Below are 21,135 nucleotides of genomic sequence, written 5' to 3'. Positions count from 1 at the left end.
TTTTCCACCACACCTCATGCTGGGCCTGCAATGCCCTTCCCCTCATCTGTCTGGCAATTCTTGTTCATCCTTTACGACCAAAAGCCGCCTCCTCCAGGAGTCAGTCCCTGAGCTCAGGCTGCGTTAAACTCCTCTCCGGTGCCCTTTGCACTGTACAGTCTACCTCCCCCCAGTGTGGGAGTTCCTATCTGGGCCCTGGCCCCGTCGGCCAAATCCTTGGACCTCAGCCTGCACCCACACCAATTTGTGAGAAGAAAAAAATCTTTATTGATAAATAGTTTACAGTGAAATAAATAGCGTGATGATTTTTGGGGGAATAAAAACTCCAGTGGGATCTTAGTCTCTCTCCACACCCCAACCCCGCTCTAGCTCTTGGGTTCTGCCTTCTTATTGGCCCCTTTGGATGACGAGGCCTTGGTGGGCACACCAGGCCTTTTCGGGCCCTTGGGGACCTCTGTCTTCCTGGTCAGTGGTACAGGCACCGTCTTGGACCCACTGCCCTTAGGAGGAGCAGCAGCCTTGGCTTTCGGCCCTTTCCCGACCCCCTGGGCAGCAGTCTCTTTAGGGACCTTGTTCTCCATCTTCTTTTTGGCTGGGGAAGCAGCACCACTCTTGCTCTATAAGAAAGCAAACCAAGGAGCAAGGCAATGAGCTGTGCAGGCTGGAGCACACAGTTTGGAGCCCACTGAGCAAATGGTTGAAATCTTAGCTGTGGGTGTCTTTGGAGAAGTGACCTCACCTCTCTAAGCCTCAGTCTGTTACCTGCAAGATGGGGACGATGACCCTCAGGGTGCTGGTGGGCCGGAAAGGAGGAGAAACTGAATTGTACTTTCTAGGAAAATAAATGACCCCCTTCCCTGGCTGACCCTTCCAGTGGCTGGGTGGGGGACCCCTACACTGTGGCCCGTGCAGGGTAGAGACCCAGACCAGGGAAGTCAAGCAGGTACCCACCTTGGTGGCTGGGGGTTTTGAACTCTGACTCCCAGCTTTGGTTTTCCTGTGGGTCTTGGCATCTGTTGGAAGGTGGGAGAGAGCATGTGGGAAGGACCCCTTTCAGGAGGAGCTGCTGGTGAGCAGGAAGGTCAGGGGCTCCGGGATCCCCATCCTGCTCGGGCCCCAAGCCTCACTCTGACACATAGGCTATGTGATCCGGGGCAAATTGTTTAGCTTATGAATCCGGGTGCCCTAGTCTGCAAACTGGGGATAACAGTATCTCCATCACAGGATGGTTGGAGAACCAACCGGATCCTGAATGACCATCCCTCACTCCAAGCCAAGCACCGGGATAGACTCCCTGCTCTGCGCCCACCCACAACAAAGGCTCCTAACAGGTTTATCAGCCTCTCGTCTTTACCACATCTTCTACATAGTGGCCGGATACATTTAAAAAAATATCTCAGACCCTAGCTGCTCCCTGTTCAGAGTCCATCTGTGATTCCCCATTGTCCTCCAGATAAAGTCCAGACTCCATGCTGCCCTTCACAGCTGCTGCTTCCCCTTCCCAGCACACGCAGAACTATTTGTACTTCCTCAAAAGTTCCACTTTCTTCATGCCTCCAGACCTTTGTACAGGCTGCTCACCTTACTTGGACACCTCCTCCAGGAAGCCTTCCCTGACCCCTCTAAGAGATGAACTAGTCTCCTCCTCCCCACCCCCAAGCTACCATGAGTTCTGTCTTTCCAGGATAAGTCTAATGCTCAGGGCACATTTACCAGATGAGGAAATCTCCCTCTCCCAGAGCCATCCCCTCCACCCCACCTCACATCCAGTGACTGACATGCCCTCCTCTCACCTCCCACACACCCCTACCTGGGCTGCTACTTCTGCCTTTGACCTTTGACTTCTCACGGGGCCCACTGGCACCAGGAGGGGCGTTTGTGGCCTTGTCTTGCTGTTGGAGGGCCTTCCTGGCTTTGCTCACTCTTGCCTCTCTGTCCTTGGTCTGGCCACCTTTCTTGGGGGCCTCCTCCTTGGCCTCACCAGGTCTCCTGGAGACAGTCACAGTGGATGTCTTCCTGGGCTGGATTTTTTTTTTGTGCTTGGGAACTAACTGGCAGAGGAGAAAATAGGGTGGGATTGAGAGCCAAAGTTCTGGGTATTTCAAGCCCCTACACCCTGCGTAAGGCTCAGAGAAGACGGCCCCATTCAAAAAGGAGGAGGATGAAGGAGATGGTGAAGGGTGGGGAGAGAACACACGACCACCTCCCAAATGCCTGCCTCCAGTGACGCAGTCAATCCTTTCATTGCATTCCAAGGGAGAGCTGTTGCCATTTAGGAGCTGGGAAACCTGAGTCCCACAGAACCCCCCAAGATGCTCTTCCTGCTTCATGAGGGCACAGGCACATCCCCCCACCCCTGTATCTGGAAGCCTCAGAGCCAGGCTTCTGGGAGCAAAGGGTACACACTGTGAGCCCTGAGCTCGTCTTCTGAGAGGCTAAGCTATGAACCTCCTTTGGCATCCTCCCCACCCATACTTTCTCATGGACTGTGGCTCTGACTCCTCCTCCCTCTCTCCAGTAAAGCCCACCCCCCTCACATCTGCAGCTCTCCAGCCTCCTGGCCTCACCTTTTATGCCCACCGGAGGAACATGGACTTCAAGGCCAGATAGCTCAGAGTTCACAGCTTAACAGCCCTCCCCATCTGTGCAACTTGGCCAAGTCTTCTCTGTCCCCACTGGCCTCAGTCTTCCCATCTTTACAATGGGGCCATCAGGGAAGATGTGAGTATCAGGGGGATGTGAGGGCCCCTGGGAAACAGGTGGCCCCTGCCCTTCTAGAGCCCACTCCTGATGATGTTGCTCCCCTGCTCCCGAGTTGTCAGGACTCCCCAATTTCCACCCAGACCAGAAATTACCCTCACTCCCAGCACACATGCATGCCTAACTCCACAGTGCCCTAACTCCATGGTACCTTGGGGCCCTTTCCGTGCCTCCTATCCCCTCAGTCCACTTTCTCCTGACTGGCTCCCAGGCCCTGTAGCCTAGTTCAGCCACACACTCTCCAGGGCCCCTCTCTTGGTCTCCTGCACTCCACCCAGGGCCTTGCCATGGCTTGTGTCCAAGATTTGATCCATGCCCAGGAGTTCTATGAGAGTGGGACTTCCCGTGCTCAGTCACCGGTTACCATATGGTAGGTTGAGAATGTTCCAGTGTTCCATGACGACTGTCAAAGCAACTGCTACTTGCTGGGGTACAGCAGTGACAAGACAAACCCCATGTCTGGATCCCTGAGATTTCCCTGGTGGCAGCTGACAGTCACAATGCTGGGGTTCAATTCTGTGCCAAATCTGCCCTCAGCTCTGGGTGATCCTGGACTGGGACCCTCCCCTTTGAAAGAGGAGGATGTGGTGGCTCAGGGAAATGGCAGCTCTGGTTTAGAGCCAGAGAGCATGGGGAGAAAACTCCAACTGTGTGAACTGCTAGAGCCCAAGTTGGGGCTGCCTCGTCTGTGGTTAGGAATTTTAGGAAGGGGTGTCTGCAGAAGGGAACACAGCTAAGATGGTCCCTGGTCACTGAACACACCCAACAAGGATGAAGGTGGACACAGCAGGGTGACCAGAGCTGTGTGGGGCCTCGGGCAGGGCACACACATACCAGGCCTTCCGGGAGGAGACGGTCTCCGAGAAGACTCAGGAAGAACCAGAAGAGAAGATGGGGAGAAAGGCCTTCCAGCAGAATAGCACACAGAGGCCAGGAAGAGAGAGCTGGAACTGAAGTTCAAACCCTGGGGCAGAATTGCTCTCTCCCTTCCCCTCGCGCCCCCCACTTCCCAGCAGGCTCACTTTGAAGCTGCCCGTGGCCCCCTTGGCCTTGGAGTTGGAGGGCCTGATGAGGAGGCCGCGTTGCATGCCAGTGTCCAGGGCCCGCTTCAGCAGATACTTGAGCCGGATGGCATCCACCGTAGGGTACTTTCGTAGGATGTAAACCTTGATGGCCACCACCGAGGTGCCCTGGCGCTGCTCTCCCGCCTGCAGTGCCTCCAACACCATGCGGAGCACAGGTGGGTGGCGGCGTGGCACTCGGACGCCGCTATGGCCCAGGCCTGTGGATGGACAGCAGGACATCACCCAGAGTCCAGTTACCCTCAGGCCCAACTGACAACAAACATGGCAGGCGAAGCATGCACCAGGCACCGGCCAGGCCCCACGGCAAGGCGCCTGGGGAATCAAATACACCCCATTGGTGCCTCTGACCACTGGCCTGCAAGCAGCCCAAGGGCAGGGCATGCAGCTTGGCTGGCCACTGTCTCCCCGAGCCTGGTGTGGGACTGGGCACACACCAGGCACTCCACGAAGGTTCACTGAAAGACTTAAGTACTCTTTTTTTTAAAAACAACCCTAAATCAGGTCAGTTGTCCGATCTAACTACCAGTTTACAGGGAATCCAGGAGCTCTGTGAAAGGGCCACGGGGATGTAATCAGCAAAATCCAGACTGGAAGGACCTCTCCAGGACACACAATCCTTGTTCTTCTATAAATAAATAAGGAGGAAAAGAAAAAGTGGGAGGGGTTCCCAGAGATAAAAGTTTCTGGAGACACCTCTCAACCAAATGCAAAGTGGGGTCCTTGCTCAGACTTGGAACATGATTTGAATGAGCCAACTGGAAAAAAAGGCAACTAGATAATTGGGAACACAGTAAATATTCGATCATATTATTGATTATATTGTTTCAGATATACTAATAGTATTGCAATTATTTTGTAAGATGTTCTTATTTTTTAGAGATAAATCCTGGACTATTTATAGATGAAATGATAGCTCTGGCACTTGCTTTGGAATAGCCCAATACATGAAATAAGAGGAGCCATAAGCTGATAACTGTTGAAGTTAGATGAGGGGTGCCCAGGGCAGGGGTGGAATGGCATCATTGGACCACTCTGTGTACTTTTGTGTCCATTTGAAAGTTTTCATGATAAAATTACAAAATAAATCCACTTCTAAGTATATGCCCAAAAGAAATATATGTCCACATAAACATCTGTACACAAATGTTCATAGAGCCGCATTACAGTCAAAAAGTAGAAAGAACCCAAATGTCCATAAACTAATGAATGGATAAAAAAAAATGTAGTATAGCCATAAAAGCGAATATCATCCAGTCAAAAGAAGGAATAAAGTGCTTCCTTGAAAACACTACACTAAGTGAAAGAAGTCGGTCATAAAAAGTCATATATTGTATGATTTCACTTATATGAACGGTCCAAACTGGGCAAATCATAAAGACAGAAAGTAGATTAGTGTTTGCCAGGAACTGGGGGTGGGGGGGGGCTGGGGATGGGGAGTGACTGCTAGTCGGTACACATTCTCTTTTTGAGGTGATGAAAATATTCTAAAATTAACTGTGGAAACGGATACACAACTGTGAATATACTAAAAGTCATTGTACACTTTAAATGGGTGAATTGTATCATGTGAATTATTGAGATAGCTCAATAAACTGTTGTAAAAAAAATTTACGAAAGAGAATAGGATCAAGGGGTGAGCAGGGAGATATCAGTCACCATAAGGTGCAAAAATGGTTTAAATATGAAACCTGATTGAAAGGTGGTGATTAGGAATGTTGATTTCTGATCAACTTGCAAAAATTAAAGACTCAAAAAGAGAAATCAATTGGCTAAAATATATTTTTAAAAAAGCATTTTAAAGAAGACAAACACACCCCAAAACTCTAGATCTTGAGCAAAATTGTAAGGAGACTTAATCCAATTCGACCTCTGCTGCCTCCAGGCCAGGAGAAGCCCAGTGTCTGGGAATATTCATTTTGGGGCCAAAGCCGGTGATTCGGTGCAGCCCTGAGTTAGTCACCCCCAGGACCTCAGGAGTTTGCCCTCCTCTCTGGGCTCAGTCTTCTCATCTATACAGTGGGGATGGAGGATTCCAAGGAGGTCTAAGCTCTCCCAGCTGCAGTGTTAGAGGGTTTCCAGAAGGGTCTTTGGGCCTGGCCTGAAGTGACAGCTCTAACCACTGTCGTGCCTCCCCAAAACCATCCTCTGTCCCAGGGAGCCCCCCCAAGTCTCCTCCCTCCTGAGACACTCCAGCTGGATTCAGCACCTTATTTGGCAGTTATTCAATGCCTGCAGCATTTCCAGATGTCTGGACCAAAATTCACACCTCCCCCACACCTGCCCTCCATCTTCTCCCTCCCAGGAATGGCACCTCCCCCCATCTCTGCCCAGACACCCATGCCAGCACCCAGGGGACACCTCCCCTCCTCTTCACCACCACACCCACTCTTTCCTTTCCTCTAGGCATCTCTCCCTTCATTCTGGCCTCTCCTCTCCATCCCCAGGGTCCCAGATTCCTAGCTGCTGCCTCTTTTCCCTTCCAATCCATTCTCATCACTGCATGTCACATCTCACCTCCTGGCTGCCTTCAGTATAAGATTGGACACACCTGACCAAGGCCTGGGAGGCCCAGTCTGATTGGCCCTTGCCCCCCTCTCACCACTGTTCTCTCCAACTCTGCCCCTCGCCAGAAAGACTTGCAACTCCCCACAAGCTTCATCAGCATTCCCACCTCTGGCTCTTTGCCCATGCTCTTCCTTCGGAGCACTCTTTCTCCTCCATGCTCACCCAGGCAGCTTTCACTCAATGTTCAAGGCTCAAACAGCACCGTGATTTAAACACCTGCCCTGACTTCCCAAACCAGAGTTAGCAGCTCTTCCCTGTGCTTTTGAGACCCCTGGAACCCACGCCCTCCACCTCTGAAGGAGCCTTTACAAATACTCAGACCCTTCCCCTGCTCCACCGCCCTCTTTCCCCAGGGTGAGGCTAATCCCTCCTTCAGGGGTCACCTGCTCTAGGAAGTCTTCCTTGACCTCCCAGAGTGGGTCAGGGGAATTCTATGGGCTCCTACAGCCCTCTGGGTTCCCACCATTAAAGCACAGGCCACATCATCAAATGGCATCCATTAATGAGGCAGGCTTGCCCACCAGACTGGGAGTTCCTGTAGGGAATGAACGGGGTCTGTTTACCTCAGTGGATCCCATATCCAGAGAAACTACAAGACATTGTTTGTTGATTGAAAATTGGGATGCAGTCCTGAATGCAAAGTCCAGCCCTTAGGAAACACTCCTCACTCTGGAACCTCCAATAGCTGCCCTGCAGCAGCAGCTGGGCGACCAGCCCTCCCCCCAACAGGAAATGGGTTCCAGCTGGGGAGGCCAGCTCTGCCTCTTACCCTGAGCTGGGCCAGCCTCAGCCTCAGGCCTTACCTGGCCCTGAACTCTGGCATCAGCTCTTAGGTCAAATAGGCAATTGAACCCAACAGCCTCTAGGATGAGTGCTGGGAGAGGAGAAGTAGGGTGGGAGAAGGAAGGGTCCCAGACACCCAGGGAATGGACTTACAGGGATGAGAGGAGAACTGTGCCCCCCTGCTCACCTGGCTTTTCAGTCCCAGACTCCACCCCTGATGTGGAGACTGTGGAGATTGAGGAAACCAAGGAGCTCGAGGAGGTTGAGCTATCATTGGAGGCCACACTCCCAGGAGCCATTGCACAGGCAGACGCAGACGCAGACGTGAGGCTGCCAGGCCTGCCTGCTGGTCTTATATACCAGTAGCCTGGCCCCACAATTCCAATTAGCCGCTGATTGGGCTGGGAGACTCTGAGCTACTGATTGGGGCAGGACGCCTGGGATGGGGCCTGAAGCCCTGCCTTATGTGCTGGCGCCTCAGCTCAGCCACCACTCCTGTGTGACCTTGGATGAATTGCTTGACTTCTCTGGGTCTCAGCCCCTGTGGTGAAATGATGGGGGCTGGGGCGTGGTCCCTTCTGTACCCTCTGCTCACCGGGGACTAGAGACGCTGATGGGGAATTGGGCACAGCTGGGTTGTGCGCAGCCACTGAGGCCCTCCAGCAGCCCCAGCGCCTTCTCCTTTTCCCTGGCCACTGTTGGCCTCAGTTTCTCAAAAAGTAGCACCTGGAAGCTGGCCAGCGGGGATTGATTGGAGCAGAGATCTCTAGGTCAAATTGTAGCTGTCCTTTCGTTTTTAAAGAAAAAAATCTTTAAGGGACAAAAGCGGAATTTTAAAATAAAATTGATTAGCAAAAATCTCCACAATGTTCATTGGGGAAATAGACAAAAAGTATAAATGGGCAATTCACCTAAAAGATTGATAAACACAGAAAAATATTCTCTACCTTCTTGGCATTCAGGAAAAGTCAAATTGAAACAATGATGAGATACTATTTTTCCATCAAAATGACAAAAATTGAAGATAAGGTGTTGGCAAGGATGCAGGGAGCAGGGGTCCTCGCTGCCTCTGCCAGTGTGCAAATCGGGGTGCAACCTACTTTGGAAAGGTTTTTCCTTGAGCCCAGCAACTTCTCTGTCCTACAAGTGCAATAGTTGGAAAAGAAAATAGAACTAACTTCAGAGTGAATTACTTGGGTCTGGCTAAATTGCTGCTTTATTGTAGAATACTCTGCAGCCATTTCAAATGACGCAGTGGATTGCAGCAAGGATGAGGTTGTATTTCACACACAGTAGAATGACAAATATTTAAATGTCTATCAGTGCTGAGTGCCCCGGACGTGAAGAAATGCATAACTGCTAGGAGGGTGAGTTGGTAGCCACTTTAGTAACAATTCAGTAACATCTAATACAGCTAAAGATAGACTCAGGCCACATCCCACCCATGTTAGTCTAGGAAGATTCTCACAGAAATTCTAATGCTGACATACTAGGATGCCCACTGTAATCTTAGCAAAATTTCAAAACCACCTAAATGCCCAGCAGGAGGAGAGTGGATAAATGATTTGTGGTCTATTCACATGGTGGAACAGTATATAGCAGTGAAAATGAAGGAGCCAGAATATACTTGAGGAATGTGCCCCCCTCTTCTGAGAAGACAGAACTCGTGTGTGTGTGTGTGTGTGTGTGTGTGTGTGTGTGGTGAAGGCACAGAAGATCTGAAAGGATTCATACCAAGGTAGTAGCAGGGGTTACCTCTGAGCAAGGCATAGGATTTGGAGAGGATAGGTTTAAAACAGATTTGCATTTTTCTCTCTGTAGTCTCTTTGTTTTCAGAATTTTCCCAGGGGACTCTCCATCTCCAGAGGTCTGGATTGAGGGAGGCAGTGGCCATCAAACTGTTTTAAAGTGCAATCACATATCATACCCTTGCCTGACACCCTGTATAGTTCCCCACTGCCCAGGGGTGAAAGTTTGACCTCTTCAGTCTGGCTTTTGGAGGCTCCTTGACCCTGAAAACCCCCAGACCCACATAGTTGCTCTTGGAATGGGCTAGGTGCTGAGGCTTTACCCATTGTGTTTCCTCTGAGTGTGTGTTAGAGTGATATAAAAAATGGTCCCAATTTTTTTTACCCATGCCCATTTGCAATGTAACTTTGTAGCTCCTCCCACACTCCTTAAAGCTGTGCTGGCCTTATGACTTGCTTTGACCAATGGAACATGGTGGAAATGATGTTATGCTAATCCCATTGCCACAAGGCCTGGCTAGCCTGCTGGATGCTGAGAGGCCCATGGCCCAGTCACCTATTACTTAGCCAACGGCTGACTAACCAGCAGCCCTCCAGTGAGCCACACATACTTGAATCAGACCAGTGGAGATCAACCAAGCTTGGTCTGGATCAGCAGAACTGCCTGGCTGACCCACAAAGTTGTGAGCAATAATACATGCTGTGGTTTTGTGTGTGGTTTTTTTTCAACTTTTATTTATTTTAAGTGTGTTTTTCCAGGACCCATCAGCTCCAAGTCAAGTAGTTGTTTCAATCTAGTTGTGGAGCGCGCAGCTCACAATGGCCCATGCAGGGATTGAACCGGTAACCTTGTTGTTAAGAGCACCACCGCTCTAACCAACTGAGCTAACCGGCCACGCCCATGCTGTGTTGTTTTAAGCCATAAGGTTATTGGAGCTGTTTGTCATGCAGCATACACTAACCGATACACTTTGCCCAGAAGGCCCTTCTTTACCCCCACTTACCTTCTCTGGACTGTTTCTCACTCATCCTTTTGGTCACAGTGTAGACATCACTTCCTCAGAAAAGCCCTCCCTGACTCCCTAGGAGGTTATGGGCCCCTCTGTTTGCTGGCAGCTGCCAGAGTTGCTATCTGAGAGCTTCCAGCACCCCAAGGTACAACTCTGTCTTACTGTCTCTTGCACTAGCCCTTGAGCTCTGGTGTGGGGAGGGTGTGGGGGGAAGGGTGAGGGTGAGCAGGGCTGTATCTGTCTTGTTCCTGGTGGAATCCTTGGTGTCCAGCACAGCACCTTGCACCCAGTAGCACTCATTTCTGTGGAAGCCCCAGTGTTAAAGCCCAGCTTGGCTGAGTGCGGGGAGGCCTGAAAACCATCTGTGGGAACCATGTGAGAGCAGAAGACGAGATGAAGCAAAAAGGCACATGGAAGCTGGAGCAAACGGGGGCAGCAGTTTTGATCACATGGTGGGGCATTTCCAAGAATTGAGAAATAGAAAAAGACTCAGCAATACAAACATTCCCACGAGCTTCATCTGAAATCCTGCTCCTGGGCTGTGCCAGGATAGAGGTTTGCATTTGGAGGGAAGACGTTCTAAAATGTGCTGTGTGATCTAAAAATTCTTCCAGAGAATTGCCTTTTTACAGGGAAATGATAATTGTGAGGATCAGCCTGTTGGAGAGAGGACAGGAGGCTTGGTGTACTTATGTGACTCTTTTACTGAAGCCTGAGTGGAATTTAGGTCCTGCCGAAAACTTTTTTTACCGTCTTGGAACATTGAACAGGGGCCTCCTGCATGGGAACTTTCTGAGAGTTCTGAAGGTTGCACTTCTCAACTTTCTGAAGCAGTGATTGGGTGTCCGTTTTGTGTAACTCTAGCCCCTGTAGCATCAGGATATTTGTGACTTTAGGTCAACAACACAGGCACAGAGGACAGGGTAGAAATAGTAATAGCTGCCATGTTCGACATCCATGTACATATTTTACATTCACTGTTTTATTTACACATGAAGACGCTCAAGTTCAGAGAGGTCCTGTGTTAGATCTTCCTGAGTCCAGACACCAGGCTACAATCTGTGAGTTAAGAAACCAGCTATAACTCCAAAATAGCAGTGGCTTAAACAAGAAACCCAGAGACCATTCACTCATGAAACTCTTTAAGAATAAATGGCTGGTAAGGAAGCACGGGAGATTCAAGCACCTCATTTCTTGATGCCCACAGATTCTACCTCATGATCCAAAATAGCTGCTGCAGCTCTGATCATCACGACCACATTCCAGCCATTAGGAAGGAAAGAATTCATTGGCTAGAACCTAATATCATGTCACTGCAGGTGTAAGGGATGTGGTAGATGCAGTACTGGTACTCGGTGGCGAGGTGCCAGTGATGACTTGGGGTGATATTACTAAAGGAAAGAAAAGGACTACATATTGGGGCAGTTAACACTTGCCTCCCCCTCTTTTGAGACCCCTCCATTATTTTAATCTCTTTAATGTCTATCTCCCCCCACAGCAGGGGCTACTCCTTTAAACTTGGTTTACATCTCTGAGAAGGGAACTCATATTTATTGAATACCTACTATGCACTGCATCTTTTATATCAAACTCTTTAGTCCCTTCAGACAATTCTACCAACTTGGATGATTCTCCCCTTTAAAACTAAGGGGCCTGAGGACTAGTGAGGTTCAGAAAGTAGGTCCAAGGTTGCACAGCTGGGAAAGGCACCCATTGTCTCTCTGGGGGTACCTTGGGGTGTCAGGAGTGCATGTCTCTACTGAGGGGCAGGGTAGCAGGGGTGGCAGGCTGCCATCAGACCCTGTGCCTCCGGGGTGGGGTGGAGTTCACAGTCTCTCCTCCAAGAGGCAGGATCAGGGGTGAGAGAGCTCTGTGGCCCCGAGTCTGGCCAGGTCACAGCCTAGAGACTTGTTCCCTCCAATTCATCTCTGGAGCCCCCAGCACGCCCTGGCCTGGGATCTGCTTCCTTAGATTGGGTTGAGTGGAGATACGATTGTATACAATAGGGGTTCCATAAACCTGTTGGCTGCCTGGAGATGAGGTGAGTAATACCCTGTCCCCAGCTTAAGTCAGCAGCTTTTTGCCTTTATATATGGCAAGTGCCCCATATGTGGATGGCAAATCAATTGTAAATCAAAGAGGTGAAGAGGCTTTTCTCTCTACCAGAAAAAACAGAATGATCCGATTTTAGAGTCAACTTTTTCCCTCTGTTTATGAGGCTGAGACAAACACACCACTCCTCAGAATAAATGGACTGGGGATAGAGCTGCCTGCAAGGCAGGGCAGCTGAAATGCCACTGTCCTCTCCACTGCCATGCCTGACCCCAAACAGCATCTGAAATGAAGAGTGAGACCTGAAAGAACAACCATGGGAACCTTCTTCCTTGCGTCCCCGGTGGGGGAGAAAGGCCTGATCTAGCGAACATAGAGTCTGTCCTCTTTGGGCTGCTAGTGGTTCTGCCCACCTTGCCTTCCCCCTTCCTCCTTCTGGTAACAACACCCTTGGGTTTCCTTTGGGCTCCTTTCTATCTCCACTATCAGACCGTTTGGTTTATGTTGGTTAATCTTGGGCTGCAGGGGCAATAGGTGACCCATACCTGGCCAATCAGAGGATGAATCCCCATCCAAGCCTGGTGATAGGCTTAGGGGCAATCAGGTGACCCAAGTCTAGCCAATGAGAGCCCTACTTGGGACCTTCGCTGGAAATGGAAAGAGAAGCCCACTTTCTGCAGGGCTTGCTGAGCCTGGAGCAGCTGGTGGATATTTCTGCCGCCTCATGGAAACAGTTGGCCTGTGCATGAAGCCAACACAGAGGAAAATATTGCTAGAAGGGGAGACACAGAAGCCTGAAATAACATCATTTGCGCACCTGCATCCAGCTGTGCCTGAAGCTCTGGGCTTTTTGTTTATGGGAGCCAATAATTTTTCCCTTTTGTTTCATCCCTATTGAGTTGGATTTCCTGTCACTTGCAGCCAAGGAGTCCTGACTGATATCACTCAGGGAGACAGAGTAAAGAGGGACAACTTTAGAGATCTCAGCTATTACCTGGCCAGGCCCACCATAGCACTAAGAACCTTTCATCTCAGGCTCCTGCCAGGCTTTCCCAACTTGGAGGGTGAGGGTAACTCTTGGGAGGTGTATCTCCACCCTGTTCTCCTTGCAGATGGGGTGCCCAGAAAGACCAGCTCTGAGCTGAGGCCCCAGTAATGCCAAAAGTTTCCCACTGTCTGCTGTGTGCCAGGAAGTGGGCTGGCCACATAGTCTGCAATCTCATCTAATCCCCTCTAGGTCCCTTTTAAGATTCCCTTTTGCAGATACGGAAAAGAGGCTCAGAGAGGTGATAAAATTTGCTTGCAATTTCATAGGTCACCTGGGTCTCTGTGATTCCAGAGTTGGGGCTTCTCCCATTCCCAGGATGGGTCCCCCTACCCTGCACCCCGAGAAGGCTCTGCTGATTGCCCAATCCAGGCATCCCAGGGTCAAGACCAGTTTCAATCCATTCTGCAGATAAAGAGCTTGAGAATGACAAAAATCACCACCACTGACACCAAATATAGGAGCTGAGCTTTTAATGCCCCAATTTGCCTTAGTCTCCAAGCAGAGCTGGGGAGAGCTAGAGCTTCCGGCTTTGCTTATGTGAAGAAGGAGGGGGCAGTTACTGAGGCAGCTCCCCTCCCCAGAGTTCCAGCCAGCTTCACAGCAAGGACTCTCCAGAATGGAGAAAGGACCGGAGCTGCTGAAGACGGGCTCACCCAGCAAGGGAGCTAGAATCTGGGACCTGTGAACATCCCATGGGAAGGTGGGCCCGGATGAATTTTCCACTTTTTGTTTCTAAGCTCTTTGAGACCAGGGTGACATTGGAGACTCAGTTCTTTATTAAATGTGGGCAGATGAGCATGGCTTTAAGAAGCTCCATACTGGCCCAGAAATGCTGTGGCCTGAGTGCTAGGCAGGAGATCATGTGGTTTCTGGAAGCTGAGAGAAAGGCCTGTCTCTTCACAGGCCTTTGAGAAGGGGAGCCACTGGGCCCAGGGCGTGGCCAGAGGTAAAACTCGAGCAGTGTCCCCAGACTCCACTCCCCCAATGTTTTTTCATGTCTGATGACTATTTTCTGCATTTCCTCAACTGTCCCTCCATGTGGCCCAACACCCAGGCCTGGTCTGGCTTTGATGCCGTACTAATCCAGCCCCCAGGCTGGATACCTGGGGCCTTGTCCAATATACAAATGGTCATTATCAAGAAGAGATGATCATAAGAATTAATTAATTACATTAATTGATATTATTCATAACATTAACTATAATCTGTACAGCTCCTTACTCTCTCTCTTACACACACATACACACACGCACACACACACATCTCATTTGATCTTCACAGAAGCCCTGTATGGCAGGGACAGGGATTTGGGATCCCCATTTTATGGAGAAAAAAATTGAGGCTCAGGGAGAATACAATTGCTTAAGGTCATCAGCCAAGGAGCTGCTGCTGCTAAGGTGATATATATATATGCTTTCCCTGCCCATTCATCCTTTCATTCATTTCTCCTTTCATTCCTTCCTCCCTCCGTCTAGCATTTATTAAGCACCTACTGTGTGCCCCACTCTGTGCTAGACACTTATCCCTAAGCTGGGACACTTTTCCAGACAGCAAGAGTGCTTGTGTTCCTGAGAGATGAGTTGGGGGGAGGAGGGGTACAGATTCCACCAGCCCCTGGGAACTCAGGACTACAGCTCAGGCCATTCTCATTGAATGGGAAGCCTCATTTTTCTCTCATTAATTCCTTTTTTTAACTCGTGGAGCCTGTGAGACCTGGTTCTGACAGGCATGGCTCCTGGTGGGGCAGCTGTCCCTGGGGGTGGGTGTGGGGGACGGGAGACTCCTACAGTCGGTCACAGAGTCCTTGGCAGGGCTTAGGCCGGCGCCACCTGGCTGGTCTCCGTCTTGGAGGCAGTGGTGGAGGCCTCATCATCACCTAGTGGGTTCTTGCCACAGCAGAGGGTGGTGAGCATGCAGTTCCGGAACTGGAAGAAAAGGGGCATGAGTCAGGATCAGGGTCCACCCAAAGTGTGGGTAGCAAACTGGCACAATTGGCGAGATTTGCTTCCAACCCCCTACCACTCTAATCCTCAGCCTCTACTCCCATCTCAAATCTGGCTCTCTGGAAGGAAGTTACTAAACATACCAGAGATGACAGGGACCAAATCTAAGGGGGCTTTGTCACTAATGACATCCCATAATTCCCTCTGTGTGACAAGGGCTATCTGTAAATTATGTCATTTAATTCAAGAGTTTAAGATGTCACCATTTTTGAAGAAACTGAAGCCTTGACAGGGAAGTGACTTGCCCAGGGTCACACAGCTAGAAAATAACAGAGCTGAGATTTGAATCCAATAGGCGTGACTCCAGAGACCACATTTTCTGCACTGGATCATAGATTCTACAGAGAAATCACTGGTCTATGTTAAAGGATGGCTTTATCCCTCAAAACAAGACTTTTTAGCTCCTTAATGGAAACTGGCACTATCCCATTCCCAGGCTTGGGACTCTGACCCCTTGACCTTTAAAGCAGGCTTCCAGAACCATGTGGACCAGCACTTCTCATACTTGAGTTAGCCTCAGTCACCTGGAAGGCTTGTTAGAAATGCAGGTTGCTGGGACCCACCCTGAACTGCTGAATCAGCAGCTCAACAACCCTGAGTCAGCAGGTCAGGGTGGGCCCCAGAAATCTTCATTTCTCCCAGACGATTCTGATGCCCTGAGGGAGATCGACTCTGCTGCCCAATTTTGCAGATGGGAAGACTGAGGCCTAGTCAAGGATGTAGCTTGTCCTCTGCGGGCAGTGCCTGCGGTTTGGGGGACCTGGACCCTCCCACCCCGCCACCTGGCACCTGCTTGTTCATCATGATATAGATGACGGGGTTGTAGATGGAGGCGGACTTGGCGAAGAATGCCGGCAGGGTCATGAAGATGGGGCCAAAGTTGGAGCCCTGGTGGGTGAAGATGTAGAAGGCCACACTAGCGTAGGGCAGCCAACATATGAGGAAAGCAATGACCATGATGATGACCATGCGAGTGACTTCCTTCTCAGCTTTCTGGGTGGTGGCTGACTCCTGCTGCTGGGCGGCCGCCTGCAGGGACACAAGGCCTGGTGTCCGGACTGTGGCAACTCTGGGCCAGGGGCTGGGCTCGACCCCTTCGATGTGCATGTCCCCCAGCGTGGGACCTTACCTCCTTGACTGTGAAGACTAGCTGCCCATAGCAGAAGAATATGACAATCATGGGGATGGTGAAGTGGACGACAAACATGTAGATGACAAAGGACTCATTATTGACCTCCGGCTTGAGCGTGTAGTAGTCGATCCCGCATGAGCACTGCAAGCCCTCCGGAATGTACCTGAGGACCAGTGAAGGATGGGACAGGAGGGGACATAAGAGACCTACATGTGAGGGACTTGGGAACCGGCCCCAGCTGACGAGAGTGACCTGCTATGTGGCTGGCCTTGTTCTGGGCCTCAGTTTCCCTCTCTGTAAAATGGGCATAAAAAATGTCCACTTGGCTCTGTGACTGTGAGAATCAAATCAACTGAGAGAAGGGATTCAAATGCACATTGTGGAAACAGTATTGTTTCATTGCTTGTTTGGCAGCCGTGTTATAATGATTCCATCCAGTCCCTTGCCCAGCCTCTCACCTGGCAGCCCCTGCACACCACTGACCTGCCCAGGATTTCACCAGATCCACTGCCCAACAGTGGCTGGAGGCCAGGCCTCGAGCTACGCAGGACAGAGGCTTGGTGGGAAGAAGGGGAAAGCTCCCAAATTCTGTATTTGAGGCAGTTTATACAAACCGAGGTCTTACTAACAACAAGGTAAGAATATTTTCTAGCCCAAAGATGGGCACACAGGGTAACTAAGAAATCTTTGCACAGTTTCTGGAAATAAGAGGCCCCTGGGCATGTGGTTAGGAAGTTTCAATGAGTTTAGAGGATGGTGATTTTGGACCGACCTCAGAAAACACGGCGTGTCCATGGGCTGGCTGTGCCTACAAGGATGTAACTGGACCATACTAGAGAAGACAGGGAAAGAGGCTGGAGGGGGTGGGCTTCAATTCAGCAAGGGGCAAAAAAATAACCCCAGGAATACCAAGGAGGCAAGGGAAAGAGAAAGGGAATGTTCTGGAAGCAAAGGGACATAAGGTCTCTGGGAACCCGTAGAGTCACCAGTCCAGTTTCCCAAACCAGTCCTCTCTTTCCCCATCACTCATCTCAACCCTACTTGAAGACAACGGCCTGCACACTGGACAGGACCCAGGTCCCAGGGTCTACAACGTCACCACCTACACTGGGAAGCTCAGCAGCCCCAGGTGCTAAGGCCCAAGGTCAAAGGGAGCTGCCCATGGGGCACTGGACCAAAGAGGATTGAAATCTGGCCCTGGCTTAGGAGAGGATTAGGGGCACAGCCAAGGTGAATGGTTGGGTGTCTTAGATTCTCCTTGACATGGGGACTCAGGAGGTGGGACCAACCCTTATAGCAACATTAGGGCCTGATCCTTTCTTCCCCTGCCCTAAACCCCGACCCCAGAAGAATTGTCAACTCGGTGCCTAGAACCAGACAGCCCCAGGTTTGAGTCCTAGCTGGGGGCCCCTAACAAGACCCCCCGAGACTCCTCCTTTCTACTCAGGGCCATTACCTGGACCAGCCGGCTAGCGGGGGCGCGGCACAGGCCAGTGCCATGACCCAGGTGGAGGCGAGGCCCATGATGGCGTGGTTCTCCCCGAAGCGGAAGTTGCTCATGGGTTTGCATACCACCACGTACCGCTCGATGGCCAGGACCACCAAGGACCACAGGGCAACTTCACCTGCAAGGCAGTGAGCTGTTGGTCAGCACGCCACCTGCCTGGACCCCACTGTCCTTCTAAGGAGGCAGCACTCATCCTGTATGGCAGAGGCCAACTGGGAAGGCATCCTGGGGCAGCCCAGGTGAGGCCTCGGGGTAGATGGGGCTTAGACACTGAGAACAGGAAGGAAGGGGCTGCAGGGCAGGGGGACCAGTATGTCGGGGGGAGTGAGTAACTTCCAGGACGTTTAGTTCACTTAGAACTTTGGGTTCATAAGGGACATGGAAATCAGATCAGTGGTCATGATTGGACTGGGAGCCCTGGGGAGTTTTTACAGGAGAATCTGCCTTTCAGGGGCAACAGGCAGAGTCCCTGTTGAAAGGCATTGCAGAAACATGGAGTTGGAAGTCTTTCCTTCTCTCTGGAGCAGTGGCCTCTCCCCTCTAGGGAAATAAAATAACCTGGCTATATGAGAGGGACCCTCTCCTAGGAGCCAGGAAAATGGATGATCTTTGGCTCAGAGGAAGAAGGAGGAAATAATGATGGAATTCAGACATCTGTGCTACACTTCACCCCTGAAACTCAGGAGGGAGGGTGGTTATAGAATTTATCAACCAAACTGTGACCTTTCTGAGTGTGAAAGAGAACACTAGTAATTATTCCAGGACAGTAGTGGTAAACTGGGCCTGACCCTGTGGAGAAGTGTCTGCCTATATACAGCATCCCTGTCTCGCTCCTACCTTCTGGCCTGAGGCTGAACGGTCTGTGGTCACTGAAGGTGACAGCCAGAGATTCCCTGGGAATGGGGCAGAGGTAGCAACCTGGACCCATGCGGTAGAGAGAAGAAAGGCAGCAGAGCAGTCCTTGGAGCTGGTGCTAGGCTCTTGCCATCATCCTGGCTTTGTAATAACGCCCTCTTTTGTCTCCTGCATACTTGAAAGACTGTGTGACCTGGGAGAAAGTTCCCAGATCTGAGCCAGGAGACGTAGGCCCTGCCATATTCCTAATGAGTCTTCTCCACTCCATGCTTCAGTTTTCTCATCTGCTAAATGGGATCTATTATTTTGGTAGCTCTCCCATCAGATTTCTAGTCAAAGAAATAATTGAAAGCATCTTTCCAAGCAATAGGTCACACAGGTCTAATGCCTGTCTATGGAAGGGGTTTCTTTGAAGGGATGATCTCCTCAACACAAACAGCATTCATGCATGGTAGAGAGGATGAAGGTGGGCTGGAAGGGAGTCAGATAGATGCTGGGTGGGGGGGGACTGAGCCCGTGGCCCAGCACAGGCAAAGTCCAGTGGCTGGGCGACAGAATCTGTGTCCTGCTCTGAGCTGGGAGCCCTGAGCACAGGGAACCCTGTGGTCCAGCTCTCTGCTCAGCGCCCAGCCTGAGTCTGCCCCAGCACAGCTGCTCTGAGGGAAACTGAAAATGGCCTGAGGGGCCACATAGATGGGGACTCAGAGCTCAGCTCTGACCTTGCCTCAACGTGACCCCAGCAAAGCCCTTGACTTCTCTCATCCTCAGGTTCTTTGCTGTAAAGCAAGGCGATGGCCCCACTCCAAGTGACATAAACAGGGCTCAGTGCCTGCCCTCCCCAAACGGCAGCCTAGCTCATCATCACCAAAGTGTTTGCTGATTAAGTGAGGGCTTTGGATGATGCCAACGGCTGCAGAGAACGCCTCTCAGCCCCCACCCCCAAGCCTGGGGCTGTCCCCAGATGCCTCCATGGCCCCTGGCTCCTGTGCCCTTGCCCACCCACACCCCAGCTCATACCGCCCAGGGTGGCAAAGAAGCCCTCCAGATTGCATCCTGTGGGCCCAAAGATGAAGAATCCATGCAGAGAGGTGTAGAGGGTGGTGGTGAAGCCTCCAAAGACCATGAAGAGGTCAGCCACGGCCAGGTTGAGAAGGATGTAGTTGAGAGGCGTGCGGAGCTTCTTGTGCTGGACTGTGACGTAGAGCGTGAGGAAGTTGATGGGGAAGCCGAGCACGATCAGCAGAAACATGTAGGCGGCCAGCATGGAGAACTGCCATGGCTCGGCCAGGTAGTACTGCGGGTATTCGAAGGGGCTTCGCACCACGCCAGTCTTGTTGGAGAAGGGGACGTAGAAGTTGGGGCCCTCCGTGCCATTCATGGTTGAGGACCTTGCGGCTGCCCCACGGGTGGCTCTGACCCAAGAATGCCACTGGGGCCTGAGCTCAGCCGCGCAGGGCTCCGGCTGGACGGCTCTGGGCTCCGATCGCCCCCCCAAGCCCTTATAAAGTGACCTCTCTCCCTAAGCTCTTGGCTGAATCAGCACCTGGGCGATTGGGGGTGTTATTAATCATATTAATTCCCAGTGCTGCAACTGGGGGCCTAATTGGCTTCCCAAGAGGGGCCAAGGTGACTCCAGGTAGAAGCCTGGGGTTGGGGAGGGAAGGTGCTAGGGACCCTGGGAAAGGGCTAGGTTGCCCACCTCCACGCTTCTGTCCCCCAGGAATCTCTGCCCGTCTCAGCCTGGTGACCTTGGCTGGCACTGGGACCTCCAACTCCAGGCCCGTTTCCCTCTGGCATTATATGAGCTGACTTCACCTTCCTCCTGACCGGACCATGAACTCCCTGAGGGCGGAGGGTCTGGTTATTCTCAGCCTCTCATCCCTTCACTCAACCCTTTACCTGTTTCTTCTCCATCTAAGTCACCTCCTGGCTCATCCACTTGCTGGACACACACTAGCCCATCTCGCCAGATTATGAGCCTCACGAGGCAGGGGCCACATCCTGCGAGCTTTGGCATTACCCATGCCAAACACATAGCCCAGTATAGCTCAGGAGCTCAGTAAGTATTGGTTGCATCGAATGGGCATTCACTAGCGCTCGTCCATCAAACATTCATGTGCAAACCACTGGGGCTACAAAGATTGAAAAAGGAGGAGCCTACAGCCTCAGAGGGATTCTGAGGTGGGAAGAAGAGATCCTGGCCCAGGAAGGGGAAGTGCCAGGGAGGTGACGTTTGGGTCTTTGAGGGAGGGGAGCACTTTGCCAGGTGGCCTAGTGGGGAAGACAATGCCCATTGAAAACAAAGGCTGGGCAGAGGCCTGAGGCCGTCTGGGGTGTGGCTGCACATGGGCTGGGGACAGCTCTTAGGGGTCTTGATGCCACGCTGAGCAACTTGGCTTTATCTGAAGGGCAGTGGGTAGTGGTTTGAAATCTCAGGGACAGAAAGGTGGCTCAAATGCCCCCAAAGATAGAATGGAGAATGTGAGGATGGAGGAAGGGGACCAGAGAAGGGAGTGACCGAAGCAGGGAGAAGACAGAGGTTCTCAGGGATCCTGAAGTAAGGCCTTGTATCCAGGGGGCGGACTGT

At 51.4% G+C, this 21,135-nt stretch overlaps 2 protein-coding genes across 2 annotated transcripts; both read right to left on the bottom strand.

Moving 5' to 3' along the window:
• Positions 1-365: 365 nt before the first annotated feature.
• H1-8 (H1.8 linker histone) lies at positions 366-7,492 on the bottom strand (the record flags this gene model as incomplete). The annotated part of the gene is made up of 5 exons (XM_081072201.1): positions 366-617; positions 952-1,013; positions 1,811-2,051; positions 3,783-4,042; positions 7,381-7,492. The coding sequence occupies 5 exons, from the start codon at positions 7,490-7,492 to the stop codon at positions 366-368; spliced, it is 927 nt and encodes a 308-aa protein (XP_080928327.1).
• Positions 7,493-14,865: 7,373 nt separating this feature from the next.
• Positions 14,866-20,119, bottom strand: RHO (rhodopsin; the record flags this gene model as incomplete). Its single annotated transcript, XM_081071823.1, has 5 exons — positions 19,566-20,119; positions 17,643-17,811; positions 16,184-16,349; positions 15,844-16,083; positions 14,866-14,976 (listed from the first exon to the last, which is right to left on the bottom strand). The coding sequence occupies exons 1-5, from the start codon at positions 19,924-19,926 to the stop codon at positions 14,866-14,868; spliced, it is 1,047 nt and encodes a 348-aa protein (XP_080927949.1). The 5' UTR covers positions 19,927-20,119.
• Positions 20,120-21,135: the final 1,016 nt, after the last annotated feature.

The sequence above is a fragment of the Rhinolophus hipposideros genome (assembly GCF_964194185.1).
Source record: "Rhinolophus hipposideros genome assembly, chromosome: 14".
Lineage (NCBI taxonomy): Eukaryota > Metazoa > Chordata > Mammalia > Chiroptera > Rhinolophidae > Rhinolophus > Rhinolophus hipposideros.
This window is presented reverse-complemented; position numbering and strand designations above follow the sequence as displayed.